This window comes from Diadema antillarum, unplaced genomic scaffold (genome assembly GCF_040938485.1).
Source record: "Diadema antillarum isolate AM-2024a unplaced genomic scaffold, OU_Dant_1.0 seq00000041_RagTag, whole genome shotgun sequence".
Taxonomy (NCBI): domain Eukaryota; kingdom Metazoa; phylum Echinodermata; class Echinoidea; order Diadematoida; family Diadematidae; genus Diadema; species Diadema antillarum.
Window position 1 is genome coordinate 1,880,614 of NW_027271153.1, and position 24,882 is coordinate 1,905,495.

At 40.3% G+C, this 24,882-nt stretch overlaps 1 protein-coding gene across 1 annotated transcript; it reads right to left on the reverse strand.

The window, feature by feature from the left end:
* Positions 1–1,073: 1,073 nt before the first annotated feature.
* On the reverse strand, positions 1,074–22,881 carry LOC139725453 (synaptotagmin-15-like). The gene is made up of 9 exons (XM_071636527.1): positions 22,778–22,881; positions 21,048–21,226; positions 20,125–20,325; positions 9,790–9,941; positions 7,947–8,099; positions 6,647–6,817; positions 4,741–4,867; positions 2,588–2,770; positions 1,074–1,336 (listed from the first exon to the last, which is right to left on the reverse strand). Exons 1-9 carry the CDS (start codon positions 22,879–22,881, stop codon positions 1,209–1,211), a joined length of 1,398 nt encoding a protein of 465 aa, XP_071492628.1. The 3' UTR covers positions 1,074–1,208.
* Positions 22,882–24,882: the final 2,001 nt, after the last annotated feature.

Sequence of the window (24,882 nt, forward strand, 5' to 3'; positions counted from 1 at the left end):
CTACCGTTTTATGACTTGGTTCCTTCTCCGACAGAACGGTTTCTTTACAGCCTTCTTGCTGTACCTTCTCCTGTTGCCGTTATTGTTGTTGTTTTTAACACCTCGTCCTTCAGCGGCGCTGCACTCGTTAGAATTTTCCCCAGCTCCACGGCATGAACAGATTCAGAGGTTTCCACTAATCTTTATTGACCCAAACAGATAACTCTTGTGGAACCTTGGTTAATTCCCTCTTTCCAATTATTTTCGTGCACACCTTCTTCTGCTATTATACACGCCACTCACTTGAGATGAGCACCAGTACAAACGACTTGGTACGCGACGGCAAAAAAAAAATGTTCATAACAAACCAATGAATCATAATGACAATTTTTCGAAACACATTTCGTCACATCGGCTTTTTGAAAATGTCTGCATATAAATCGACCTTTATTAAGCTTTCTTCAAGAGAGAAAGAGAGAGACAGACTGTCGTAGGAATTGATGATGTAAAACAATGCTTGCCGACATGAAAAGGGGGAAAAGAATTTGTCGTTTGTATAAACATTCCTGGCACGGTTCTTTGGTCGCCGAAGATCAACACCAATCCAAAGTCAAAATGTGACTAAAAAGCCAGAAATATCTCTTCCAGTTTTCCTTAACAACATCCAGTAACCTTATAAAGATTGTTTGTTTCTTAATTTTCACTTGGGTGACCTCCGCCAACTTTTTTTTTCTTCTACAAAAGGGTCAGTGTACTATTAAGTTCTCTGCAGGGTGGATTGGGCAGGGATACACTCTAAATGGAATTTCATCGGAAGAGGTGTTTCTTATCCTCCTCAAGCGAAAACTCGCTGGAATTGCGCAAAATTTGGTAGGAAGTGGCGACAGTCAGTGGCGAGATGAAAACAGATGAAGACGAGGGTACGACGACACCACGAATCCTGGTCGCACACATCAGTTTCAAACACGACGCCATCCGACCCACGTGGTCGCTCTGTTGTATCTGTAGACGCTGCGTAAAAAGGGGGAAATTCCCTCATGCGCGCACACATCCGAGGCGTAATGCGGTACGTAGGTATGTATAATATACTTAAATCCACACGCCCACAGCTGCGCGCGCAAAGGCCCAAATATCGCGTCTATCACGCCTCGCGATGAGGGGGCATCGAAACAGGGGCGGGGTCTGGTGAGAGTCAGGTTCGTTTTGGAGTCTTTTGTTGCCATGGCAACTCACGTTAGAGAGTGCCACTGTGAAATGGGTTCCTTCGGATGACTGACCATATCGTTCCAGTGTTCCAGCTCCTTGCCACGCGCGTACATGAAAGGCCCGACGACCACACGCCCAATTTGCTTGTCCCCTGGGCGATAAAATGAGAATGGAAGAAGGTAGAACGGATGACAGTTAAAGAGAGGATAGATGGAGCGAAAGGTAGAAAGAAAGAGAGATAGAGAGAGAAAGAAGGAGGAGGGAGAAAAAATGGAATAAGAATGAATGAGTAATTGGTGTCATTCCACAAATCTTTCGAGGAACAACTGTGATTTTTTCAGTCGGAATTCATAATCATCAGACCCTTCAAATGTTTGGCCAAACACCCGCTCGTCGCATAAACATTTACGTCTAGCGCCAATACTAGTAGCCTCTAATCCCATCGAGAGCAATCTAATGAGGTTTTTTTTTCGTTTCTGATCTTCCCTCTTCACCTTCCTGAAATAAATTTCGCCTCACTTCATTCAACATGTATAATATAAATGGGAGGGGATGTTGTGGGCTGCTCCTGTGGGCTATATAGTTCCCTACTCTTCTGGTGACCGACAAAAACACAGACCTCCCCCCCCCCCCCCCCACACACACACGTTACTCGTCCACTATTAATTTTCCAAAGACACTCAGAGGTCCTTCAATATTTTTACCAAAACCATATCTAAGACCTCATAGCTTCAATTCAGCCTTGCTTTAATAACATGGCAATAATTTAGGGAAATTGCTTCTTTAAAATAATATATGACTTATTGGGTAGTCTTTCACTGCATCGGATATCTTTATGTTCTACTGGTTTTATAACTTCATAATACATACAGTACATATCTGAGATATTTCTTGAGCGGAGAATTAATTGCAGTTCGAAATAATGAACCCCTTCCCTCCAAATAGTTTCAACAGAAATTATTGTTACCTCTTTAAGATAATACATTAAAAACTGATAAAACACTTTCAATAAAGTCGTAAATTTAGGGAATACCTTCATTTTTCTATACCAAAGTGCATCGTGGTATATAAAATGAAAGTCTGGATTTTTTTTCGAAATACATGTAATGGCTTTTCCAAAGATTTAAGACGACTATTTCCAGGCACTGGTGACTCGACATTTGCTCCTGGGACAATATTGGCTCCGGTCTTATTTTTACCAGGTCTTAGGATTAGGATTAGGATTGTGATAGGTTTTTAGGTTTACTTGGACGTGAGGATTAGGATTAGGTTTAGGATTAGGGTTATGGTTGTGGGTAGAATTTACGTTTGGCCTAACGTGCAGATATTATCAAATCATGGGAGCAATATTGTCCTAGGAGCCAATGTCGTGGAACCCCATGTCAGGCACTTCACCACCCACCTTTCACGCCCGGCGCGTGCTGCATGACGGCCACGGAGATGCTGTACATGTCGAGCCCGTCTGGAGGAAGCTTGAAGTGGAAGGACTCGTTGAAGGTCGGGTTGCAGTTCTTCTTTACCACCTCCGTCTTTTTCGCCTTCATCACCTTGCCGATATTCATGAGGCTGACTTTCACGTAGCTATCTGTGGTTGGCCAAGAAAAATAATAATAATAACAATAATAATGATAATCATCATAATCATCATCATTATCACCATCATCATCATCATCATCATCATCCAGGGTAGCCTCTTCAGTGTTGCAAATGCTCTACAAGAGGGACCTGTCATTGTTATAACCCAAGCGTTGCCAGGTACCCATTTATACACCTGGGTCGAGAGGGACATTGTGGCTAAAAACATCTTGTCCAAGGACATAGGCACTTGGCAGGGATCGAACTCGGGTCCTCCGATTCGGAGTCGGGAGTCGTATCCACTATGCCACAGCGCCCCCCCCCCCCCCCGTCAATCAAGAGGAGCGCAATCATTCTCAACAAGTTACTTAGCTGCATCATTATTTATTTTGTTTCATGATATTTGAACTTTTCTCATTTTCCTTTATTTTGTCTTCAGACTTTCATCTACGAGTGCGCCTTCAGCATTTCACTCGTGAAAATGGCGCAATATGAATTGTAATATTAATGATGACGATGATGATTATGATGATGATGATGATTATTATCATTATTATTATTATCATAATTATAAGTAGTAGTAGTAGTAGTAGTAGTAGTAGTAGTATCATTATCATCATCATCATTAGTGGTCGTGCTCATTATGACCCTTCATTGCTCCTGAGTTCTCAAGGTGTAACGGGTATCGATGAAGTTGATGACGAAGAGGATGATGATAACGCTGAAGATGATGATGATGGTATTGATAGTGATAGTTGTGGTGGTGGTGGTGGTGATAGTGTGATAACGTTAAACCACAATATCGTTCTCTGTCTTAGTAATGATCTGTAATCTACGATCGACAATTTTCTGTCATGACAGCTTTAACGATGGTGTTGTCGATGATAACGCGCACGCACATACAAGTATGCAGGTACGAGCAAATCAAAGAATTTCAAGAAGATAACTACCGGTATACAATTTCTGTTTTCATGTTTACATGTATAATCTGGAAAAAAAAATATGCACATATGGAAGATGGAAATAGAACAAATCAAAAGCCTGAAATAAATGTAGGGCCTACATTCGAACGGCACTATTCAAACGCGAGAACCTCGCTGCTTACTATTGGATGGTCGTTTTTTTTTATTCGGGAGGAAATGGGTCGACTACCAAATATTGATTTCCATTTGGGGGAAATATAGGAGAATTGCTAAAAATTTGCTCATTCACGGCGCCAATTGAAATGGGAAGCACGCCTAGAGTGGCTAGTGACGCCGGCTTCCGGGGCGACTCGGCGGTTTTCATTTTTTTCGGCCGAGGAACTTTTGGACGAGATTTAAAAGGTATGTGTCAGAACCAGAAGGAGCGAATGATGGTGAAGGAAGCGAAGGAGAAAGGGAAATGAAGAGGAAGAAAAGGAAGGAAAGAGAGGAGGAGAAAATAAAGAAAAAAGAAAGAATAATTCTCAGAGGAAAAAGTCAAGAAGGAAGGAGGCTTAGGAGAGGAAGGAGGAGAAGTTAGAGAAGGAAGAAAGAGAAGAAAAAAACCCCCAAGAAAGTGAGAAAAGAAGAATACCTCAAAAAGACTTAAAAGATGACGCCGAAGAAGGTAAACATTTCGCCGCATGTCGTTCCCAGGTCCACTTATGAGCTTAAGTCTTTTCTGCCGAGAGCTTTAATGGATTTGAAAGTTTGAGTAAATAATTGTTATTCTTCAACATTGAATTTGTTGACGAGATGAAAGGAAAGCCACCAAGCGCTACTCGATTAGAATGCAACTCAATGCTGCATTAGTATGCGTTTTTGCCTTAAGTAATGTCATATCACCTCATTAATGGGCGATTGACGTGCTCATACTACAGAATTACAACCACAAACACCACTTTCTGTACTTCTACCGTAGCTGCACTTAAATCCATCGTAGTAATGGGTTATATAGAGGCTATTCGCATCACTGAGACCAGCGGACACACGTTGCAGTGCTAGTACGCACACTTACCGACGTGTTGGAATCCATCCAGCATCTTAAAACCTTTCCCCTCGGCGATAACCACAGTCAGCCGCTCGTTGGTGTTGTTGTAGTTCAGCGAAAAGTGGATGTCCCCGCTCTCTGATGATGCTGGTTGCTATGGGAACGAAGGAGAGAGATGTAGTCACAAAACAAGCATTTAAAAGAAAATAATACAACCTTCAAACGGACATAGGAACACATCATAAACAAACATATCAGAGTTACATGAGATTATTGATCTGTTCGTAATTACTGAGATTATATGAAATACGAAGAAACACACTTCACCGTCCATAGATAAGATGACTAAGCTGAAGCGAGGTGAGCAACGGTATGAGCTCAATTATCTCGATAGTTTCTTTCTGCGCCACAATGTAAACTTTATCATCTAACACGTTTCCAGCCTCGAGCAATATACACATCGACCGCATTCGTCCTTGTCCTTTTTCTTCTTTTTTTTTTCTCTCTCTCTCATCTTTCACTCTCTCTTTGTGTTATCTGCCATAGATCTGATGTAACTCCCTCTCTCTTCCTATCTCTCTCTACTTGTACATCACACTTATATATATATATATATATATATAACACTTTTATATCTCTTTATCTGTGTGTTTTTCTATCTCTATCATCCAACACTTTGCAAGCCTCGAGCGATAGTCATCGACCGCAATCGTTTTTCTCCTCCCCCTCCCCCATCTTTCCCTCTCCCTCTCTCTCCCCATCGCTCTCTGAATGTATCTCTCACTAATTCATCTATATCTCTTTATCTCTTTATTTCTATTTATCTCTTACTTCAAGCTCGGTTACACATAATAGACTCTGTCGTATAATCATCTCTGCCTGCCTGCGTGTCTTTCTCCGCATACCTCGCTTTGTCAAATTTACATACCTCTGTCACATGTTTCACCACGCTTATACTCCTACAACCCTCGTCCTCTCTTCTGATCATAATCTCCCCCTGACTGTGTACTTCACTAATTTTTCTTCACACACACACACACACACACACACACACACACACACACACACGTCCACCCACATACATACCATACATCTTTAATCTCTTTTTGTCACGTATGTACGCGTTCTCTCCCCCCCTCTCTTTGTTATGCTTCTGATCTGGCAACGATTCCTCTTCTTTCTTTTATTTTTTCGAATGAATCATACTACCACATTATGTCGTCTGCATATTTCCAATTCCAGAGATCAAATCCTTATCTTCTGTACCATCATTATCTTTTTCATCGGGGTATTTACTTCTCAAGAAAGCGCTGGCCTCTTCAAGGGCAGAGCAAGACATAATTATTTCATTCTCTGTGTGTCCTGTAACAACTTGCTTTTATTGATTCTGTCTCTTTAGGGTGTTGCCAAATCTCTTTAGCTAGCATTCTTGCTTCCCATCAATAATTCTTTTCTGAAGGTTGCAATTTCATATAAGAATGGCATCAACTGGAACTGCTTATGTATTACTCACTAAGGGGGGAAAATTCCTCGAATTTTTCTCTTTTGCTAGTCTTAGCGAATGCGTAAGAATTTTCCAGTTATAATAAAGGAGGCATGAATTATATATTATGTGAATGATAATCAAGTCTTTATACAACGAATGTTATTATAATTATGTAAGCCTCATTAGCGGTCATGTGTGTAAGAGTGAACCTTGTTTCTCTTTGAAGCCCCTGAAATTTTACAATTTCATTAAAACCGTAAAAGAGTACATTAAACAAATACAACAGATCCGTCGCTACTTCCTCATATTTCCCTTCCACTAAATGAAATACGACAGAGTCTATAGGCCTACCTACACCAAGCTTAGTGTGTGTGTATGTTATTTTTTTTTCAGCGACATGTCTTACATCGACATCGATATCGACATCGACATCGGATATATACTGACCTCGGCGACCTCCTTTTCGAGATCGAGCCACATAACGACCTTCTGGTGGGCCTCATAGTCCATGTCCTTGAGCGGATAGCTGCAGTGGCCAATAAGTCGATGTTTCTTGGACCGATCTACGTCGTATACAGACAGACGTAGGGTGCGCTGTTGCAGTGCCTTGAAGGTGACCTTCAAAGCAATCAAAATAAAGAATGCTCGGATGACAATTACGTATAACCTTTTTATCGTATATTCTTGAGAAATATGCCAGTTGCGCAGTATGTTTTCATCTTTAATTTTTTATTTGTATTTTTTTTTCAAGAATTCAATCGTAATCCAGTATCATTTCTTGCAATGGTATTTTGACATCTACCGAAGATAGGCTTTATAATACATGTATATCGGGATGTCGTATTGCTGACGGAAATAACGTGTTCATTTTCGTTGATTATTTTCTGGTTATTCCACAATCATTGCAAGAGATATGGTATGTACTTAGGTTGCATTCTTATTATGATCCGCCATAATTGTTATTCAACTTAGTGCATCGCCCAAACTGTTTTGCTAATCATCTCAACCACTATACCAAACTAATCGGACGGTCGTGTCTCAAACGGCTATGATTAATTGCAGGTTTGTTTGTGTTTTTCTGAAATAACGTTAGGTCCGGTTATCTCATTTTGTAAACAACATGAAAATTACTCTTATTACTTTGCATGACAAAGCCATTTCATGGATGATTTAGTATGGTTTTCAGGTTTATGCAACCATTTTGAAAACGAATCAACGTCATCTCATGAATAATTTTGCATCGCTCAGTTACGGTAAACAGGATGAAAAATCTATTGACTCATCATGTGCTCACGAAATCAGAAAGAAATTCGTACCAAGAAGAAAAGGGTAATGGAAGAAAGAAGAAATTAAGTCTTCTAACAAAAATCGATCATAGATTTAAGAACCAAGAGAAATTCTGCAGCAAAAGTAAACCATGACTTATGAGCAACAAAGGTCTGGAATGAAAATTGTTTACTTAACCTTATGAAATGCAAATTATATGTAGACAAAAAAAAAAAACAGCGAAAAAGATGCAGCACCAAACTACAATATCTGGTTTGTGAGGTTTATGGGTTAAATGTGACACATGCAATAAATTTTGAAAGGACGAAGTATTAGGTAAAGTCCACCACACTACACATGAATGCACACACAAGCACGCACGCACGCACGCACGCACGCACGCTTACACACACACACACACACACACACACACACACACATACACACAAAGCAATTTGTTTAACACACTGGTGTTGCTTACTTGGAAGACGAAACTCTCGTCAAACTTGGGATTGCAAGTTTTCCGTTTAACCTTCGACTGTAGGTGGCGCCTTTCTTCGGGAAGCAAGAATACTTTAGCAAGGGGATCGCACTGGTTGGCGTTTCCTAACGTCCTGCTAGGAAGGTTTTTGGCCTGGATAGACAAACAGACACACAGGTAAACAGAGATAGATAGATAGATAGATAGATAGATAGATAGATAGACAGGCAGACAGACAGATAGATAGATAGACAGGCAGATAGATAGATAGATAAATAGACAGATAGATAAATAGATTGAGAGAGAGAGAGAGAGAGAGAGAGAGGGAGAGAGATGCAAAAGAGTTTCACATTGCATTCTTGATATCATACACCTTACGACAATCGTGTAGACAGGTATGACATTATTGCACGACGTATTTTGCAAATTTAAGTTATCAAGTAATATATACTAAGTCCAATTTGATATTGCTTGAAATTCTCCATCGAATTATTCTCGATGGACTTCAAATCACCCTATTAGCCTGAAATTGCAGTCGTCATTACATCTGAAAATGAAACTCTGATAACATCATCACTCTAAGTAGTGAAGACATCCTGTAACATATTGGCAGCAAGTGCTTATTTGTTAGAAAATATCCTGAATTAGATTTTTTGTTAATCACAAGACATTGACGGAAATGCGTCTGATGCATACATTATGATACAATGTCAACTTTTGCCTGAACGCCAGAAATAAACAGAAACCCCTAACAAAACGATAGGGTGGAACCAGAAGGTTTGATTCATTGCTGACTAATTTGCTTGATAAAGGTGGTGCAGTTCCGCCAAATTCATCGACGAGGGAGACTAGCCACGAAAGTGATCTATGTCCTGATTCATGCGTCAAAGTTAGCCACACATTACTCATGACGCGTAACCTGTTTCAGTCACAGAGGCATGTACAAAATGGTGTGGGTGTGTAAACAGCTTCCGAAAACGATGCAAAAAACCCCTCAAACAACAACCAAACAACAAAATGCAGAAGACTTCCGTAATGTAACCCTGGAAGGTTATAGGAGACTTGCGCAAACTACAGACCCCCCCCCCCCCCCTCCTCACTCGCGCCAAAAAATTAGTGACGCATATACACTCTCGGCATAGATTGAAATGGATTTTGCGCATCACTCACGGAGATAAGTGCTTGTAAGAGGTAACGAACTACTGACGAGAGTCACTTATGGGTGACTCATCGCAGACATGCACGGGGCCAGTCATTCCCCCTTTTCCCCCCGCTCTGTCCAGACTGTACACCATTAAGAGGAGCGCGCCCTATTAGCGAGTTCTCTATATCAGAGGGACGGGTGCCACACCTTCAATTCACATTGCGGCCGACTGAAGTCGATGTTGAAATGTCATACAGCAACAACAAGAACAATGACAGCATGTAGTTTAATGGTGTCATGTGTCATGTGCTGAGATAACGGTAACTTTAAACTTCAATGTGTATGCTTGAGTGCAGTGTGTATAAATACGTGTGTTTGGAGATTGAGAAAGTGTCCGTGTAGTATATATAATCCGCATTTTATTGCGATGCTTCCAACCTTTGAAAACCTTTTAAAAAAACCCTTGAAAAAAGTGTTAGTTGACATATAGCATTGAATATATACGTGTGTTTGTGTGTATTTTTGTGTTTATGTGTGAGTGTATCTGCACTTTTTTTAACGTTATTATAGTCATCTGAGAAAGACATTGTGCAGAGAAGTTTGATCCAAAAACATTTTGTTATCAAGCTATTCTTATTTCTTTTGCCATGGTGGCCGTTCTATTTGTTTGTTTATTTGTTTGTTTGTTTGTTGCCTCACCTTAATGAGTGATACTACGAGGCGCTCGGACTCGAGCTCGTACTCGACGGCAAACCATATCCGTCCGATGTGGTCGTCGGCGAAGTCGGACTCCTCCTCCTCGTCCTGGAGCTTGTAGAGCTCGGGGTTCAGACCACCAAGTACGAAGGCACCTGCATCGAACGTCATAAAGAGGAACATGAAAAACCATTTTGAAAGACCGAATGAAGACATAACATGTGTATGCATTGAATTGCATTTGAAGACTTAAAATGCAAATATATATATATATATATATATATATATATATATCTTTATTCCATCATCTTGAGATATTTGTGATTGAAGCTGCTGAAAAACATAGAAAATACCTAAAGCATTATTGGACAATTTTAATAATATCTTAAAAAATACATTTTGTTATATTTTAACAATATCTTAGAAAATACATTTTGTTATATATATGTAATGAGTGCAGTATCACTAAAAAAGATTTTTGTTGTATTTGATGATAACCTTTGAATTAGTACTTAAAAAGCTTCAAAAATGGCGTTTATCTGTTTTTTAAGTTCAAACTCTGAATTTGTATATAGCAGTTAAATTCATAAAATGAATGACTCACTTAGAGTCCACGCAGGTGTACTTGTTTTATGACCTCTGCATTCACCATCAACGCCATGAATGTCAATATATGTGACTATCTCCTCCGCAACTCTTTCAGTCACTGTACTGCATGATGGCAGAATGAGATATTGAATGTCATCGCCGGGGAAAGACATTTCTCTGAAACTGATTAAGAAATATACACCCACACAGGTATACGGAAGCGAGGTTCCATTATCAGTCGAAAAAACCCTTTACCAGCTAGGTCCTAAATCGAGTCACCGTTTTTTTTAATGATTTATGATGTCAATGCCCTCTAGCACTGATGGTGAACTCCTACTTCCCGAATGTGGCGTTTTTTTAGAGAGCTAGGGGGTGCGATCGCCGTTACTCGTGTTCTGAGCCCGCGGGGCGGGGCATTCAGGAACGGGCGGGGCCAAATTAATTGTGCGCTCGCCATGATAATTGAACGATCTTGGGACTTGGACAGGATATTAGGAAATGAAGGCAGACCGACATTTCTGGAGAGTAAACAAATACAAACACTCACGTCCAATCTACTACTCCCCCCCCCCCCGCACACGCAAACAGGGAGAAGAAGGGATAGATAGATAGATAGATTGATAAGTTGAAAGAGAGAGAGATGTGTTTAGAAAGAGAGACAGTGTGAGAGAGAGAGAGAGAGAGAGGGAGAGAGAGAGAGAGAGAGAGAAAGAGAGAAAGATAGGAGAAAGATGGAGACGCGTTCAGAAAGAAAGAGGGAAAGAAACAAAATCGATAGATGAGTTGATAGCTAACAGAAAGACCGATAGATTGAGGGAGAAAAAAAAATAAAGTTATAGGAGAAAAGGAGAGGGACAAATACAGAGAGAAAGTTTGTGAGAATGTGTGTGAGATTAGTAGGGAGAGGGAGGGGGCTGACGGGGGGGGGGGGGGGTGGGGACAGAGAGAAAAGGGGGGGCGATGAATCGACTGTCCTATACCGGGATGCTGTCATTTAAGTAAAAGCAAAGGTTACCAGTCATGACAGCAGCTGCGGCCTGACGTTATAAAATTGATTCGCCTCTCTGCACCATCCCATCAGACGAAGGAAAACAATTACGGAGGCATCTTATTTATCCCCAATCTCGTTCGTTGCTTAATCATTAACTCGTGCTGGTGAAAAGCTCATGTTCTTCTTGAATCTTGAATTTTCCCCGCAAAATTTATAAATCTGCCCACTCTCCCTTCAGGGCGAAGCAAACAACCACGTATGTCCGAATCATCCTGAATAGCATGTACACCGTCATGTCATGGGAAAATGAAACCGAAGTCTGTGGGTGGACATACACCGCCATATAAGTTTGGTGCTCCACAGACTGATGGTGGAACGTAAACTCTCCGTGTCTTGCGGGTGGCTTTGGTGGGTGCTTTGGTGTGTTTCGGAGGTCAGACTGAATGGTGACTATTTTCGGAGTATACGGTAGCGTTATGTGGGAGGGACTCGTGAAGGCGTGGGTGTGGCATGATCTAAAATGTCAGCAGCAAAGTCGTTTGAATAAGAAATGAGTTCCCTTGAATTGTCTTAAATACATCATCATTATGCTACTGAAGTAAAATGATACTCTAATAACCTGCCTGATACCGTGCGGTAGAATTCAGCGAGCTGGTGTAACATCTTACAGGTGATCCTTCATGTTTCATCCAGCGCGTAATTTATTCATTTATTTTGTTTTTTTTTGCCAATGTTGTTACAGAAGTTTCTGTTGACATGTGCGACCAATCTCAAATGCTTTGGGTGTATAGTTCGGGATGTACGGTCCAATAGTTCGTAGTCAGTAAACTGGACATTTTTCACAACAGACGAGGACACGTAACCGGCGCATCTGCTATTAGCTTGATGTACATGCAACTTTAATCACTCTTACTGCTATCATGTAGCCATCTTACGATAAGATACTGCTACCTGTAAAGATGATGATGATGATGATGATGATGATGATGATGATGATGATGATGATGGTGATGATGATGATGATGATGATAATTATGGTGGTGGTGGTGATGATATGATGAAACCAATAAAGAAGTAGTCGTAATGATCATAATTATGATAATGATGTTGAGAATGCTGACGCTAATGATAATAATAACAACGACGATTATGATAATGAAGATAAAATGATAACTATAACTACATGATAACAATAAAGACGATGATCAAAAACATCGTATTATTTTAAACATGGCTGACATCTGTACCGATGTAGCTGCGGCGTACATCCCGTATAGATGCAAGGATGAGTAAAACAAACGGCGGCTTGTACATCCGACAATTTCATGTAAAGACTTCCTCCGTTCTGTATAGTCTACCACTATGCACCGATACAGCGAACAGTGTCCCCAAGCTGCTTGTATTAAATACACACACCATGTTTCGCTTGTAAAGGTCGCATATGCCTCGCGGTTTCGTCGAATCAGCCATAAGTGGGAAGTAAGCACTCGTCCAAGTTATAACGACAGTGAGTAACGGGGGGGGGGGGGGGGGGGGAAGGGGGTGCTTAAGTATACGTGTGCGAGTGAGTGAAGTATAAGATCGCATTTGCACAGTTTCCATTTGAGTCCGTGATTGTCTATCGTCAAATCGCACATCTACATTGTATTAAATCCTTATTCCCTATTTTATATGGCATGATATGTATGCTCATAAGTATTTTTATTTGTTCATTCGTCCTTTTTGTACGTTTTTTTTTATCTTCTTGTTAATGATTCCCAATTCCTGTTGGAACTTTCCTATTAGTTCATTCAAGCATTCCATTTCATGCTTTCATTTAGTGCGGCCTATCATAATAAAAGTAAACTTGTGCCACCAGCCCTTGTATTTTTCCACCGTATACGGTTTCTTTCGAGCCACGGCGTGTACGGGCAAAGTGTGTGTAGTCTTAACACGCGTCGCTTCTCGGTTGCGGTTTCTACATAAACAACGGTTAGGGCCGACCTGGTGTCGGTTTTGCTGTTGCAAGTCGGACTGATACCTTGCTATACTGGAACGACAATGCAAGCTAATACACCTCGACCAATAAGCACGCGGAACGCCCGCATTCCGTGGCAAGCTTGCTCGCGTTTCGCTTAACTTGGTTTACCTCTTACAGAAAAAAAAAGGGAGAGAAAAAGAGAAAGAGATAGAGAGATGGAGAGAAAAAAAAGGGCGAGAGCAAAATTCATGACGTCTCCCGTCCTTTCATTTATTTTCCTTTCTTTGACATGTAATGCTCGTACGGTAATCCTATACAAGCCCACGCTGGCAGCAGTCGTGTTTGAAATCCAATTCAGCTCTATCAATAGAGGTTAACATGGCCGAGTTTGGGGCAAACGCTGCATCCATACATCCATATCCGGTCTAATTGTGAGTTGGAGTAGGAGATGTTCACCTCTGCCATTTGAGGTTTTGTTGGTGTTTGTGTAAGACGGTTGCAGGAGAAAAAAAAAAAGAAACCCACAACTCATACGGCAAACACGCACACACACACACACACACATATATAGAAAAATAGACATGAACGTCAACAACAAAAGCATCCCTTGTATTAAGCTCTATCAACTACAAATTATCTAAACAACTCTATCACTGTAAACAGACTTAAAATATTGGTATAATAGCTCTGATGTACTTTTCCAAGTCAAGAATCTTATACTCAGTGTTTGACTGCATGGGGTGATCAAGCGTGTCCATGTACTCTTTGATTTATGCAAGAGCTAATATTGCGTGAGTAATTATAAATCAGGATATATCTTAAGAATTTGTTGGTTCCTGAAGGTTCCTGCAGGTTGCCGACAGGAACATCCGTCTGAAAAACTGGACGATATTTTGGTTTTGCGTGGCAACACTTCGGGCGACAGAGATTTACAATGATCACGACAAGATTGATTTCGTTGCGTAAAATCGATTTTAATGATGAGCTATTCCTCTTGAGATAACGAAGAAAGATGCAGTATTCCGCAGACCAAAGCGCAATATTATTAGAAAAAAAAAAAACTTCTCCAGCATGGTTAACATTTTGGCAAAAAGTACGGTTATGTCACTTTTATAGCGTTTTCAGAATAGCAAGTTTTGACTATACACAAACACACACACAATGGGACGTTGGACTACTAGAAGCTAACAACTTTAATGGCGTTTCCGGGACGGCTTGAGTCTCGTCCGGTTATTACTGTGTCGTTAATGGTGTGCTCAAAACACGTTAGCTTTTGCCCAGACGGACGTCACACTATAACTTTAATGCTTGCTTTGCTTACGTAGTACCCGCTATTAGCAGTGTTGCTTTGATACCCCAGAATGCGATATTACGGCTTTGCAGCTAATACATGTGACGCCATATACGCATGAGCTGCTTTACCAACGGACGTGAAGCCGTGAGCGTACAGGGGATTCTGACTTTTGTTTTCTTATATTATAGAAGGTAAAGCAATGGGATCTGTGTTTTCTCAAAAGACTAGATCACCAGCTGCATTAGGCTTCAAAAATGAACGGATTTAGCTCTTACGTGATGTTCCATCTTTTGATACTATGAGAGTTTCTTGGCACAATATAGAGAGGCGAATGCAATCTCAGGAAATGAAACGCGTTACTTGATGCTATAAGTCGAATCTCTGGAGAGAGCAAATTCAGAGCTTTCATAAAACAGATTAACATGTTTTGTGTCACCTTTTGCAGACAGTACGAGGAAATATTGTCTACTTCGTGTTTAGTGCATATCGGTAGTGTTTCGATAGATCTATATACTTTCGTTATATCAACCTATGGATTTATTTCTTCTGTATCGCGGATGGTGTCAGAACTCTGACGTTGTACGTTGATGTAATTATGTATCTGGGTTTGACAACACATTCATTATAGGGGTGGGAACCGTGCATGTTTTGAAGATCAGTACTATCATCTCTTCATATCTATGTATCTGTATGAAATTTGAATATTAAAGCAAAGTAGCAGAGGTAGGAGAAAGATAAATAGATAGATAGGGAAGTGGGAGAGAGACGAGATGCGGAGTTTGTCTAAACCACCCTCTTTTTTTTTCAAACATTAAGGTTTTTTTCTTTTACAAATTAGATTAAAAAGGCAGCACTGCCCTCAGACTTACATAGACTAAGAAACATAATTATAAACATATTGTGAAGCGTTGCACTGTAAAGAAATGTAAACGCGCCGAAATTCTACAAAGCTATGGCGTGACTACAGGGTTGCGATTTTAAGAAATTTCTTAAACTGGTAGCTATTCTTACTCCAAAGGGGGAAAACCAGAAACAAAAACGACCACAAACAAACCATCTTTGTCCTTTCTTCTTATTTTGCTGCTTCTTTTCTTTCCGTCTTTTTCTTATGATACATGAAATAAAGTTCGATATTAAGGTCTTCTGATTAATACTGTTTCGAAACACACACTTTGAGAAGGACCTACAAATGCAAATTGTAAATATCAACTGACCAGAAAAAAACCTCCCCCTTCCATCTTTCCGTTATTCTCCTCTTCGTCAGAATTCAGATATCATCAAAGCTTTGGGGGTATTGCTAACATTTTGATGTCCCACAAGGGGTGGATGTGTATCAAAAGCCCTCAGGACCCACATGGAACAGAAACAATAAAGATGTCGGAGGCTCTCCCCTGAGGGATGATGTTTCTACAGTACGCTCATGCGTGCGTCATGTGATAAACACGCAACTCCAGTGTGTTCATATCTACGATCGATAAGTACTTACGTGAGTGTAAGTGTGTGTGTGGGTGTGTGTGTTTCTGTGTGGTTATAACGTGTATTGATGGTGTCTGTGGGGGTATATGTGCAGTGATGGCGTGTGTGTGTGTGTGTGTGTGTGTGCGCGTGGTGTGCATAATGATGATGTGTTTATGTGTGTGTGTGTGCGTGTGTGTGTGGACATTGTGAAAAGACGGTATATTCTGTGAATATTTTCTCTTTTTGTGTGTGTGTGACTATCAGCACATATCGTCTCTAACTTATCACTGTATTGTTTTCACCCGCCGGCTATCGCTATTAAAAGAGCTCAACGAGTTTCGATTATTTCAAACTGGTGGAAAACAAGTCCCAAAAAGCTTTCAAGTTAAGTGTCGATTCATCTTGTTTTGCTCTTTATTTGTACCCACCGATTGTTGTCTGTTTGCCTGGCTAGGAAATTCTGTCATTGCATAACTTCAACCCCTTAACAGTTTCTGCCTTGTTTGTTTGTATTTTTTTTAATTCTCTGCGAGAGAGAAAGAGAACGATAGAGAAAAGGTCGATGTTATATTTGCTTGGTCGTTCCCATCGGGATTTCTGGGGCACGAAACGTATTGTTCTTTTCTTCTCCTTGAGCGTCCTTCTTCTAAAGGGGAAGGAAGTTGGATTACCAGACGACGTGAATACACAAAATATACACTTGATGTCCGTTTCGTAACCACTGCCAATTTCGTTGCATAAAATCGTTGTTATTCTTTTCTAATACCGATATTTATGATTCGCGTTTACGAAAGAAAAGCCAGAAGAATGGTTTGGTCACTGTGAGGTGCATGGTGTTTGCGTTAGGCAGTTAGGTGTGTGCTGTGTGTTTAGTCGCGCGTGCGCATTAGAGTGGCGGTTCGGTTTTATGATTATTACACAGTTCTTATATTTGAAATGATTAAAAGAAGAGGTCAAAGATATCGAGAGGATAGCTTTTCACCACGTCTCACCACGTCTTTCAAGTAGTCTTATAACTCTTACAAACCGAACATCAAGTTAGTCTGCAAGGCATCGGGTATTTAGTGTCAACTCCTCTGCAATACCGTGCAACCAGAGTTTAGTCATCGACTATCGTTTCCAGTTATACTCGGCGTAGGAACCAGAGCGGGACGACATAAAGATCTATCAACCGACGTTCCAATGTCAAGTAGGGCAAGCTCTACTTTCTCCGAACCTGCCGTCGGATTCGCACCCCTTTTTGATGGGGCTCCATAGACTCGTTGAATGTATCGTATCCGTGCCCGCGCGCGTTTATGACCGACTGGATGATACCTAAACTGCGCACATCTCGGCAGATTTCCTGCATCGCCCCCTCGGGAACACATGGTATGCCGTTTCTTCCGCTTTATACACCGAGTTTTTTAAAATATGTATTTTTTTTAATTCCCGTATGATGACAAATGGTGCGATATTCTCTCACATTTCCACTGCTGACTCAATCATTCCGCAACATCAAATGATAATGTGGAGCACATTTTAGAATGGATATTATAACAAACTAAAAAGTCGGTTTCTCAAAAGCCGCGGTCACACTGGCAAAAAAAACCCCACAGTTTAAGATCGCCGTCTTGAAGATCTTGATGTTTTAAGCCAGTGTGACCGCGGCTGAAGTGAAATATCGATTTTTTTAAAACACGGTTTTATGGTTTGGCTGCATTGCAACAAAGCATGCTGTTAAATATGGCACTAATCCATATACACCCTAGGTGTTGTTTCTATGGCGACGTTGAATTTGCACCAATTGTATCTGTATCATCAATAAGTATGTGTGATTAGTTTTATTCAATTCATTCTTGTGCATATTAACAACAACTTTTGCGATTTTGATTTTTTAATGATATTTTATTAATGAATCACTCCAAATAGAAAATAATAATAATAATAATAATTGCATTTATGTGGCGCTTCATACTGACGTTTCTAAGAAAAAGTAAACATTTCAATGTAATTTCATTCGTATCTTATAGCACTGACTTTTCTTGCAACGATTTTTTTTTTCATGCAAGTTGTTTAATATGGTAGTGACCCAAACAAGGGACTAATATGAATTTCACATCTCGCTGAAACAGCGCCTTTCTGCAATTCATAATTGAATAAAGATACAGAAAAAAAATCGTTCCTATTGACATGGCCTTTATCATCTTGACTATGAAAAACTCACATTAAAAAAAATGTAAAACATGTAAATATGTTTTTAAAAAAATTCGAGTTAGTTCCGTTACATATACCAATCCCGTCGTCAATGAATGTCATTTGGTAGTTTTCATACCTGAAAGGCGCCGCCAATATAAATCGCCGATTTCATAACCGTTGCTTATTATAGTCTTATACTTCTGTTTCGCAACGATGCGGATATCAGGAAGTATAGCAACGTAACGATTTGTCATTTTATCGGCGTGCGAATACCGCCCACGCTCATTCTGTATAACTCGCTTTGAGTTGCGCTCATTCCACCAACACTGCATCAAATTTAAGAGAAGGCCTACACTTACAGGGGAAAGGAGAGAAAAAAAGAAGCTTCTTGCGTATTTCATGGCCTTGGCATTTTTCAAGGTGTGAGCAAACCAGGGCTCCACGGGATTGCTCTAATGATCCCTTTTCACGGCCCAGTAATCAAAATCTGGGGCTGCAAATCGTGTCTTGCAGTAGGGATTTCAGCGGAAAGATCGAGTCTGCTCTAAGCCGGCAGGCCACCCAAGCCCCGTTTAAATGTTGTACCAATGACTCGATCATTCTTGCTATCTCAATTTCTGAAATATGCCTACGGTGTGTAGAGTACACCTACATCGGATCACGTCAAGCGGTCTTTACATCGTCTTCCCTAATAATTTGTCTCATATTGCTTATCCAGTGAGAATTCAAATGATGATAACATTTCGGCGGGAAAATTTACATTGGTTGGATCAACCTGGCTTTGCCACCCAATTCTTGAGATTTCTCGTCTATGACGAGGAGCACAAGGCTATTGCGGTTCAGTAATGCATATAGCCACCAATGACAGCCTAACATTCGCCATCATGGCAGCATAAATGGGGATGGGGTTGGGGCAGATTACAGTGGGTAGGTGGGTCTGGGTTCTTTTTTTTTTACAGTGCTGTTTTTATCATTGTTTTCTGATGATATAGTTAACATAAGTTTGTATAAAACAAGCTATTTTCCAATTCATATTTAGTGCTGAAAAAAAAAATCGTCTTTCAGTGACTGGATGGAAATGTGCCTTACATGCCGCACTCGTTCATTCAAATTCATTTTGGGGCATCCAATTTAACATCTTTTGCAGTCAATTTAGCACGCATGTTTATGCTTTGGTTCTTTCTTTATTTTTTTTTTGTCAACACAGTTACTGTTTTGCAAGCGTCATTACATTTCATATTTTCGTACTTATTTGAAAGATTTTGGCAACAGGTTTTTTTTTTTTCTTCAATGTGCTTAGTGATTCTTCCAGTCCGAAGATTTAGTGCATCATGTGGCCACAACTTTATTCCGAGTGTGTCGGCCAGTTCTAGGAAGTCGAGGTTATGATCATCAAATGTTTCTATAATTCTTTTTCTGTCTTCTTGAGAAATACGTCTGTATCTAATTTGTGCTGTCATGACTGTAAGAAGATGAAGTTAGTATTGGTACATGTAGGCCTAAAATGACATGTATGAAAGAAAAGGGGCGTTACAGAACAACAAACCCGAGTTATGACATGGTAAAAAATATGATACTTTTACTGCTTACCTATAGTAATAGGAATTGGAAAGTTGTCCCTGCTACACTTTCTTTGTAGGTGTGTATTCTTGCTTGTGTACAACATGTGTGTTTGTATGTGCAAGGGTGGATGCATATGCAAATTGAAGAGCTTACTACTGGAGTAATTATTCCTTTAATTATTTGATTTCATGATATTTTCTTGTGATCTTTGTCATGCCATGGTCATTTTTCTTTGTTTTAGACTATTTCTCTTCTTATTTTTTCTCGTTCTTCTTGAAAGGAAAATGTGACAGAGGTTTAGGGACTCACCAACTGGCGGGCTCGTCACTTCCGTGGCGGACGGTCTGCGGGAGCTGGCCCGGGGCGAGCAGGTATTGTGGGTCGGCGAGCCGCCCTCGGTGGAGTCGCTGCAGACACTGAGCGTCCCGACGCTGTCCCGCCGCCCGTCCTCCTGCTCGTACGTCACGCAGGGCTTCTGCTGCTGGTCCGAATTAATGGTTGGCTGCTGGCCTTTTAGCGGCAAGACATAATCATTCACACATGGAGAAAGAGAGATAGAATGAATGATAGATGGATGGATGGAAAGATAAATAGATGTATGGAAAATTGATAGATAGGGGAGGTTGTGACGTAATATTTAATTTACAGGTGACATGATCGAAGGATGAATTCTCAAAGATGCAAACCAGTCGATAGAGTGACCTTATGCCTTAGATTATTATCCACGGCTCTCGTTAGAATTACAGCGTATTGCTATTCTTTCCATTATTAGAATACGACACTAGGTCAGGCTTCACGCCCGGGGAGTGTAGAGGAACGTTACATAATGAATAACTGTCCACGGTCAGTCTTTGTTGTTTTGTTTTGTTCTGGCTTCTTAACACTAGGTGACCGCTCTTTCATTTTTTTTTTGTGTGTGTAAATTGAAATAATAACATCAAATTGATTCTATAACCATGGACAAAGCTAGGACCTGTGAAAAGAGTTGATAGGTTGTAGTGAGCCGTTGGCTGATTAAATTTTCATCTATTTTCAGAAAAAAACAACAACGTCCTTTGAAATTCTCTTTAGAGAGCATTAACACCCCTCCCCCGAAAAACAACAACAACACAAACACACAAGAGGATAGGTGAAGTTATTTTTAACGGCAAGAGAAAATAGATGTGGCATTATGAGATTATAAAAATTGATAGTGTCCGCGGGACGCGTTCACACTGGCAAGTTTTTCTCACCTGCGTACGACGGTCGTCGCTCCATAGTCACTGATGGCCGTCGCTCTGCTGCGCGTAATTCGGGCTGCTCGAGCATGTTGGGGTCTGGCATGGTGGACACTGGAGGTGGGAATGTGAAACCTCCGATGCGCTCCCTTGGGATAGGAGCCGGTGGCAGCGTGAAGGGGACAGTCTTTAAGCTGGAAGGATGGAAAAAAAAAGAGAGAATGAATGAGCGAGAAAAGGGGAGAGGGAGAGAACGGGAAAGGAAGAACGCAAGAGATTGGCACAAAAAATATTCCCATACTATCATCTTAGTGCGTATTTGCACTGGGCGTGGCATAGTGGATAAGACACTTCACTTTCAGTCAAAGGTCTCGAGTTCGAATCCCGTCAAGTGCTTACATCCTTACACCATGTCCTTTTCGACCCAGGTGTGTAAATGGGTAACTGGCAAAGTCGAGGTAATGGTCATAGCGGGGCCCTCTATGAGAGCACTGTAAACACTGAAGAGGCTACTATGGATAAAGAAGACCATGCTATTTTCATTTTTTTTTGTCATTATATCACTAAAATACAACACCAAACGATACACTTTTTGACAAGGTTTGAGAAATGCTCAGTACGAGTTATCATTGTTATCATCATCATCATAATAAATGTGCTGCACTTTTTACTATTCCTAAGAGCATACTTCGATGTTCCCCCTTTTTTTTCAATCAATCGGCGATCATCTATCAATTATTCTTTGTTATTCGGATCTCAAATATAATCATTACACAATCTGCCTCAATGCAGCCCATTGATTCTACCACCAATTCATGCATGTCGTTCTCGTAGTGAATGCACGTATAAACAAACGCAGTGTTTAGATTGGAGAGCCTCGTATAGCTTACATCACGAGCTGACATTTCGAATGGTGCATGCGGGCCTGAAAAAGCTATAATTTGATCGAATTTCTCTCCCTCCTTTGTGCTTCCAATAAAGAAAAAACACCGCAGAATATCGCTGCTTCCCACAATCTTGAAGCAGAAAATTGGTAATTCGCTCGACAATATGGCAAGAATCAATAGGGCGGGGAAGAATTTACAAACACGGGAATGCCTGTCGGCTGTACAAATGATAACTTGATAGATAGGTAGACAAACAGATAGATAGATAGATGGATAGATAGACTGATGGTGATATGGCTATGGAAACATATAAATGTTTATATATTATATATATACATATTATAGGTAGGGAGATAGAAAGAGAACGAAAAAGCGAGAGACATATAGAGGAAAAGGGAGGAGGAGCTGTTCAAAGGTTGGTCAACCCTATTATACTTGCTCTATTTTTATTCTGTGCCACTTCATGCCCTACTCCCGTTGTTGGATAATCGCGATAGGTGTTTAACATAGGATTATGACAGGAATATATATATATATATATAATATATATATATATATATATATATATATGTATATATATATATATATATAAATTCAGAACTCGACACTAACTTTTTTTTTTAATCTGGTTACCCGTTTGGTCCACTTAAATCTTTCATCTTGAAAATTTTGTGGTCCCATAATAAAAAGAAATAACGATCCACTTTGAATCTCAATTGCCCGATCGCACCACCAAGAGACACCCTTTTTGGAAATTTAGTAGCCAGATGTCAATTTCTTATTGGCTCCATGCAAGCCAACGAGCCACCGCTAATGCCGAGTCCTGTATACACTGCCCATGTGCCATGTCATCTTAACCCGTGTGCCATGTGCCATGGTGCCATGGTGTCATGGTGCCGTGGTGTCATGGTGCCGTGGTGCCATGGTGCCGTGGTGCCATGGTGCCATGTGCCATGTGCCATGGTGCAAACCCCCTGTGTGCCACATTATTCTGAGACAGCAATGTAGTGGTGCTTTGGGAAAACATTCTGTTTTTCAAATCTATGGATGTAATTTTTTATAGATTTTTGTCACCCTAGACATGTAAGGAGCAAAGATGCAGAGAAAATGCCACGCTTTGTTTTCGATGTAAATTGTGTGACAAATAATCTATGATTGCTTTTCTTTCAAAAAACCATTAGCTACTCTATTGTAGAGGCATGACTTTTGCACACAAAACAGTGATAGAAACTTAGAATTCCCTTGTATATGGCCCCTTTATAGTCAATCACCACATAAAATGCAAGCTACAGGTGGCAGAAATAGAATTGGGAGAAACGCTCTCATTGTACTGCGGCATTTGGCGATTTATGGATCGGTTTGGGCGAGTTTGTGCGTTTGAGCAGAATATGCGAAGTTATCACGTCGACTGGGTCAGGCGTGGGAACGTGGCACATAAAGAGTTAAACATCAAAGAGTGTTTCATGGAATATAGAATTTAGGACATACAAACACCTAAGCCGCCAAGCGGAAATGACGAGATTTATGGATACCTATACGAAATAACCAACATCGCAAGATTAAGCCGTGGGAAGTGGGTTACGAGAGAGCATTTTGATAAGGAAATGGGGAGAATGGATTTTTGATGAACAAAAAATCCAGTGTTGATGAGAGGCAGTAATTGTTGCCGTTTGCCTTGCTCCCTAATACACTTTGATGGGTACAAATGGAAAGGTGGGGGGGGGGAACACACAGCTGCAATTTCCTTTTTTTCGTTCTTCTTATATTCTAAAGGATATAGTGTTACATTACATCTCCGTCGAGCTGTTCTGCCGGCCTGGTATGTATGTGGCTGTAACCTTTTCGCTGAGTTTTAATCAATTTACTCCGAGTAGAACTTCAAACGGACTTCCGAATCAATTTGGCAGCGATTGGGAGCAGTCGCCGGTGACACCGGCAAGGGTGCGAAGAGATATGATACCGCCCGGGGCATGGACTGGCAAAGTAACGGTAGAAGTCACGTGAACATCTCTTTCTATCTCCCTCTCTTTCTCCTACAATCTCTCCCCCCCCCCCCCCTCACTCTGTCTTTTTTTTTCTCGTTTTCTCTTCCGCTCTCTCTCTCTAACTCTCACTCTATTAAAGTTCGACAGGTGTCAGCAATTTCAAGAAATGAGAAAAAAAAAACCTGCCAGAAAAGAAGCATATGCCAATTTCTATTTAAAAAAAATCATGTAAAATGTACAAAGAAAAATAAATAAGTAAGTAAATAGATAAACTGATTAATTAATTGATAAAAATGAATAAACAAAGAAATAAATAAGTAAATAAATGAATGAATAAATGTAATGTATGAATAGGTCATATATATATATATATATATATACATATATATATATACATATACATATATATATATATATATGGAAAGGGGGGTTACCCACATACTACATACACACATAGAGGGATAGAAAGGAACAAAGAAGTGAAGTCATAATGAGAGGATTATGTAAGCATTCAAAATAGATACATAGATGAATAACCTCACAGAGAATAAGAAGAGTGTGCATTCCTTTAATGATTTCAGCAAGAAGTCTATGATATTGCTATTCCATCCTCCTTGTATAGCTGCTGGCTATATTTGTGCTGTTGCTTATTTGTATGAAAACAGCAACAACAACAACAAAAGAAATCGACAGAAGAATGCAAGAGCAAACTAGTATCCCCACATCGAGTTCTTGCTCGTTTCACGGAGATTGATTCGAGCGTGGCAGAAACGCGTTCTTTGATCGATATCCATACAATGACATTGAATCGATGACGCGGGCACGGAGACGGACTTTAACAACATTAAAGGCCTCGGCACACCGAGGACGGTAAAGTAAACGGTAAGGGTTTTTGTTGTTGTTGTTGTTGTTGTTGTTGTTGTTGTTTTTTTTTTTTTTTTTTTTTTTTTGCTATGGTGCGCCAAAAGGAAAAATGTC